Source organism: Condylura cristata, unplaced genomic scaffold (assembly GCF_000260355.1).
Source record: "Condylura cristata isolate star-nosed mole 26May11 unplaced genomic scaffold, ConCri1.0 scaffold00011, whole genome shotgun sequence".
Classification (NCBI taxonomy): Eukaryota; Metazoa; Chordata; class Mammalia; order Eulipotyphla; family Talpidae; genus Condylura; species Condylura cristata.
In genome coordinates this window covers 1,131,048-1,136,867 of record NW_004567112.1, presented here as the reverse complement: position 1 = coordinate 1,136,867, position 5,820 = coordinate 1,131,048, and the positions used below count along the sequence as shown (strand labels likewise).

The 5,820-nt window shown below is 57.9% G+C and overlaps 1 protein-coding gene across 1 annotated transcript in view; it reads right to left on the bottom strand.

Moving 5' to 3' along the window:
* CLRN3 (clarin 3) overlaps positions 1–5,620 on the bottom strand; it is a 13,970-nt gene extending 8,350 nt beyond the window's left edge. Inside the window, exon 1 of the mRNA XM_004680367.1 lies at positions 5,392–5,620. Coding sequence (XP_004680424.1) covers positions 5,392–5,620 — 229 coding nt within the window. The remainder of the gene's footprint in view (positions 1–5,391) is intronic.
* Positions 5,621–5,820: the final 200 nt, after the last annotated feature.

Here is a 5,820-nt window from a genome sequence, read left to right as displayed (position 1 = left end):
GAAGCTGACTGTGGGGAGGGGCCGCCCGAGGGCAGTGGGAATAGAGAGCCGAGGGTGGGGTGGCCCTCAGCTGTGGCAGGACTGTGGGTGCCCCAGGGAGGGGTGGGGTTGACAGGCCCTCGGTGGGTGGGAAGCTAAAGCTGCGCATCAGGCCGGTAGTGTAAGCCAGTGCGCCCCAGTTTAAGGGAGGGTTGAAAGTACGTTGGATACCTAAAGAGAATGCAGAAACTTCCTCGTGAGAAAGCCCGTGTCTCAGGCACCCGGGCGAGCCCTGGGGAATTTCTCTGTCTCTGCACGCTTAATGTCATAAATGGACGTTTACCCCTAAGCGACCAGTTTTCCACCTTTTCAGGGCAACGTAGAAGGTGGTTCAACTTGGCCTCCGACTGACAGGACTTGGTCTTCCGGGAGGGCGTCCCGGGCCCGGCGGCCGGCGGGCGCTCTGCGGCGGTGTGTCTTCGTTTTAAACGCCGCCGTAGTTAGACATCGCATTTCAGCACCTGAATTCCTTGCCAACAGGTACAGCGGCTGCCTCCCCGCCACCCCCTCCTGGCTCAGAACTCAGCTTGGGGATGGGAGCTCAATGGAGGATGGAAGAACAATGAGTCTGCACGCATCTGACAGCTGCTCTCTGCCTACAAAATTAGCAAATACATTGTGTTCTTTTTTCTTCCTCTTAGGGGCCAAGCATCAGAATCAGGAAAGCCACATCACAATTAGACTGATTGCCTGGATCCCGGCAGCCCGGGTTAGGAGCCCATGGAGCCCACAGCTGGGGAGCAGAAGCGTCTGGGGGCGGCTGCGGGCAGTGTGCAGAAAGGGGGTCCGCCTTCCCCCGGCCTCTGCGTGGAGATCGGATCCTACACACCCCCTGCTCCCTTCCTGTTCTGGTTCTGACAGTCCTCGGGAACTGAGGGCAGCCAGAGACTTGGAGGCTGAGTTGGTGGGAACTTCCTCCCCTTCCTGGTGCGTCGGGGCCCGTGGGAGCCAGACCCAGTGGCTGCCCTCGCCCTGTCGGCCACAGCAGCCCCTGCAGGAAAGTGGTGAGTCCATGAGGCCAGAGTGTGGCCTGGGCCTCCTCCAGGATGCCGAGCTGGAGTCCGCAGGCTCTGGGCTTCTACCCAGGTGCTCGGGGAGAGGGGTGGGGGGACCTTTGAATCCCTGTGCTCCACCTTCCAGCCTGGGCATGTGTCTGGGGGAGGAATGAGAAGGCCGTCCCTGGAAAAGTGCTTGGTGTGTGCAGTGAGTGAGGTGGGTGGGTGAAGCAGCGAGGAAGGGCTGTTTGTCAATTCTGGAGCAATAAGCCAGATTTGCTCTCCTCCCTGCACTGAGTTGGTTTTGCAGGAGATTCACTCTCCAGGTTATTTTTAGCTTGCACTAATAGTACAATCGTGAGTTCCCTGAACAACGGGAGCAGGTGGCAAAAAGAGATGGGAGGCAGGACAGGGAGGAGCTGGACTGGTGACTCTCCACAGGCAGAAGCCACTGACGCAGGGGCCAGGGGCTGGGCTTTCTCTCATTCCGGGGCGGCACGAGGTCTTCATGCACGTCCAGAGAGTTCTCCAAGAGATTCATCCAGCGTCAAGCAGGCCACATCCCGGGCTCAAAAACAGTCCCCAACATAGCACATGTCCCCTGTCAATCTCATCCCTGCCCACAGGGGAGCTGGTGCCCCTGGAGGACTGAGTTAAAGCACCCGCGAGGTGCTTTAGCTCAGCAGGTCAGTCCGTGTCTGCACCTGAGCCTGGAATTCAGCTTGTCTGGGGAGGGTCCAGCACAGTCCTGCCAGCCACTGAGGAGATTCTGCCTCCAGCCTGACAATCACAGTCACCATTGTAATGTTCAGAGTCCCTCTTCCTACAGCCCCGGGTCCTAAGAATCAGAACAGAAAGGCCCCGTGGCTCATGCCCAGAAATATCCTAAATTACAACTTTCCCTGCCGAGCTGACACTGTGGCAATCTGTTGTGGCCAGCGTGTGGGCTGAGTTGCACTGACAAAGCCGGATCCCACTGGAGCCACATGTTGGCTGTGGCCAAGGAGACGGGCGTATGATGCCCTTTGGACCCTGACTTCACTTTCAGAAAATAAAGTTAAATAAAGGAAGAACTTATTTGTGAGGATGCTGCTTACACAGTGCCCAAGATCCAAAGCAAAGAAGAAGGTGCATTATTATCCCATGGATGTGAGTCTGTGTGCTCGGCCTCCTCGTTTTCCAGCAACCTGTCCCCGAAAGGCATGGCCGCCCCGGTCCCCACAGCTACCGCCTCACTCGGGCAGGGGTCAGGTTTAACGACGGGCCGTCCCCTGGAGAGGCCGGTTGGGGAAGCCACCGAGCGCAGTAGCCGCGTGCAATTCTGCTCACGATCCGAGCCCACCGGCCACGTGCTGCTGCTCAGGAAAGGGTGTTTGCACCAAAAGTTGAACATCTAGAACTTTCGGCATAGCTAGGTGCCGACTGGCGGAAGCAGGTGACTTTTCACCTGGATGATGAGCAGACCCAGGGATCCTTGGGTGAGGCTCGCGGGTCAGTCTGAGGCACCGGTGACTAGTAGCACACTGGGGATTGCCTTACCAGGGCCGTTGCTATTTCCCTCATCATTGGTCTCTTGGTGGCCGAATTCTCTTGGCACGTTGATATCAGCCACCATCTCTTCGTTCTGAGCTTTCATTTCAAGATCTCCAGTCCAGACTGGTGCCATGTGCTCAGTGTCTGCAGAACAGCACGGCTTTGCCATACTCATTACTCAGGAACTTTTCAGCGGGCCTCACTCCTAGCCAAAGCCAGCACGGTTAACTTCTCAAACGGGAAAGCCACTCGCCACTGCTAGGCAGGGCGGTGGCCTTGAAATAGGTCACACCGCGCTGCCCGCGGCCGCTCTGGCGGGAGGCTGGCCCTGCGCGGCAGCAGCTGCCGTGGGAGAGCGACGGGGTCACACTGTGATGCTGGACTGTATCTGTGGCCCCGCAGCAGCCATGCCCACAGGATGGTTCTAGTAACCTGACGTTTTCCTCGCGGAGAAGCCTTGACAGGGGCTCCCAGTGGAACCTGCCCTAAAACCAGCACCTTGACAGGCCCCTAACAGGTGTCCACCAGAGCCCCGGGGGCGCCCTCTCTGACTGGTGGCTGGTATCCTGGGAGCTCCTGGAGGCGGGGAGTGACCTGGGGAGGTTGGAAGTGGCCCCCAAGTGACAAGAGTGAGTAGCATCACAAAGTGGCAGAGGTGTCTCTTTGCTTTCTGCTTCTGGGGGCTCTGGGGGCTCTGTGGGCCCCTGTGCTGGGCTGTGGCTGCCCGGCTCTCCCGCCACCACCTGCTTGCTACCTCACACAGCACAGGGCCACAGAGGCTGCCCCCAGCACCCCTGGGTGCAGGTCGTCCGGGCTTCTCTTGAAGCATTGGCCTCCAGCGGCACCGCCTGTCTTCAGACAGACACGGGAGGAAAGCGCAGCGCTCCGCAGGGGTGCGCGCCCGCCGCTCTTCAGGTGCCTGGGAGGCGGCCCCTGGCCGGTCTTGGGCATGCCGCCCCGTGACTGACAGTGGGACTGAGCCTTCGAACAGCTTGGTTTCTAGTTGCTGCAAAACGAAGACGGAACATTTCCTGGGGAGCTGAGCTGGAGCTCCCAGAAGCGGTGGCCCCAAGTTCCCAGGAGACACCTTCTGTCACTAACGCCCCAAAGACACAGGAGCGCGGGCCCCAGCCGTGCAGCTCCGGGCGGAAGGCACTCACATCGTCCTTGCCGGCTCCTGCGGACGCGGGCTGCGCACGAGGCAGGACCTAGCGCGGGAGCGGAGGTCGCAACGTCCGGCCAGGAGGACACGGGGGTGCGGTGCTTCTCAGAGAACCAACATTTGGGCCCTGGGGGCGCAGCGGGGTAGAGCACAGCACTAGGAAGCTTAAGCCACTTCCGCATGAGTTCGATCCCCGCCTGCCCCGGAGGTGACCCCATGGCGCGGCAGACCTCTCCTGACCGCCCGCTGCTCCCCTCAGCAGTGTGCTTCCTCGATCTGCCTGTTCTGCTCCCCACTCTGTCTCTGGTGAAGCCTCTCACCCTCTGCATCTCTGGCCTGTACCCCAGTTCTGTACAAATAAATCATTAAAGAAAAAAAAAGAAGAAGAAGAAGCTCTCAGAAGCCCCTGCAGCAAGAGTCCGATCCCCACCCAAGGTGACCCCAGAGCCGGCGGACCTCTCCCTCTCCCCTCTGCTCCTTCAGCAGTGGACTGTGTCAGTCGGCCTGTACAGTCCGCTCCCCGCTCTGACTCTGGTGAATCCGCTCACTGCCCCTGCGCCTCTGGCCTGTACCCCAGTTCTGTGTGCACAAATACATACATCTTTCTTAAAAAAATCACTGCATTAGGAAACATCATGTTTATGTCAGGGTCTGGCATATGCTGAGAAACAGGCTTACGCTGAGGAGGCCCAGCCGTGTTTCCCCATCGCCAGGCACAGCATGTGGCGCTTAGAGGACTGAAAAAGTTCTTGGTGAGGCCCGCCCCGGGGGCGCAGCAGGTTAGGACACAGCGCTGCAAGCTGGCCTCAGCCACTTGAGTGCGAGTTCAATTCCCGGCCCCGGAGCTGACCCCCAGGGCGCGGCACCTGCTCCTGACCCGTCCGCTGCTCCCCTCAGCAGTGGATTTCATTACATCGGCCTGTTCTGCTCCCCACCCTGTCTCTGGGGAGTCCTCTCATCCCTGCACCTCTGGCCTGTACCCAAGTTCTGTAAGCATAAATCAGTAAATCTTTAAAAAGACAAGAAAACCAGCATTTATGGTTCCAAATAATCAAAACGTGGCTTTTCAATTTATAAAACATAATGGCAGCTACTGAAAGTTCAACATGCAGGTAAGTAGCTAAAGTCAGCCGAGTGTCCTCACTGAATTCTCACTTGCCACCGATTGGAAGTGGGGGCTCTTGGGTGAGAAAATAGGAAGAATATTTAATAAAACGATGGAAATTTCACATCATGCCCGACAGCAAGCAGCTATTTGGGAGGTAATTTGCGATTTTAAGTCAGCTGAGGACTGGACGTGAGACACAGGAATGAGAAAATAGTTTTGTTTTCTCCTTATACGCTGCCACGAATGAGGTACTGACCAGAGGCTATAGCCCAGGCCCAGCACCTGTCAGCACAGAGAAAGCCGCGCTGGGGCCACGGCTGGGCCAGACTTCACTGGACTGTTCACTTGCCAGCAGCTTATCTGATCTTTAAACACAGCCCCTGCTGCCGTGGGCCGGCCGAGGTCACAGCCACAGGGACCCTCAGCTCGGCAATGTCTGCCCCTTCCAAGCCCCGCCCGAGGCCTGGGGGAAGCGTGTTCGGGAGGGCTCTCGGGCCCAGACCCGCAGCGCGCCTCACCGTGCTCACTCAGTCTCAGCTCACTTTGCCACTCACCGTCAAAATTTTTGTTGTTTTCTCCGATCCCTTCGTTGAGCTGCACGTTGGTGTGACCGCGGAAGAGCCCGTAAGAGACCACGACCTTGCCACTCAAGAAGTTGTCGTTGACAGTGACGGAGCTGGTGACCCAGCCCTGGGCCGCGAGGATGTAGCAGATCAGAATTAAAGATACTAAGCTCAGGAAGAAGCTCGACAGAAACATCACCTTTTTCTTTGTCGTGGGCATTTTCCCAGAAAATGAGTGTCCTACGGTAGCAAAAACAGCCACACGCTCTGTGTGGTCGGTCCAGGCCTTATCATCTGGAGGCTGCTGATTGGAAATAGAGTCAGCGGCTTGTTGCAAAGTATAAAGCTCGCTCTTCACTGGACGTTGAACCGTAGTCATAAAGATTTACAGTCGCCGGACTTCGGCCGGAGGAGGGGGTT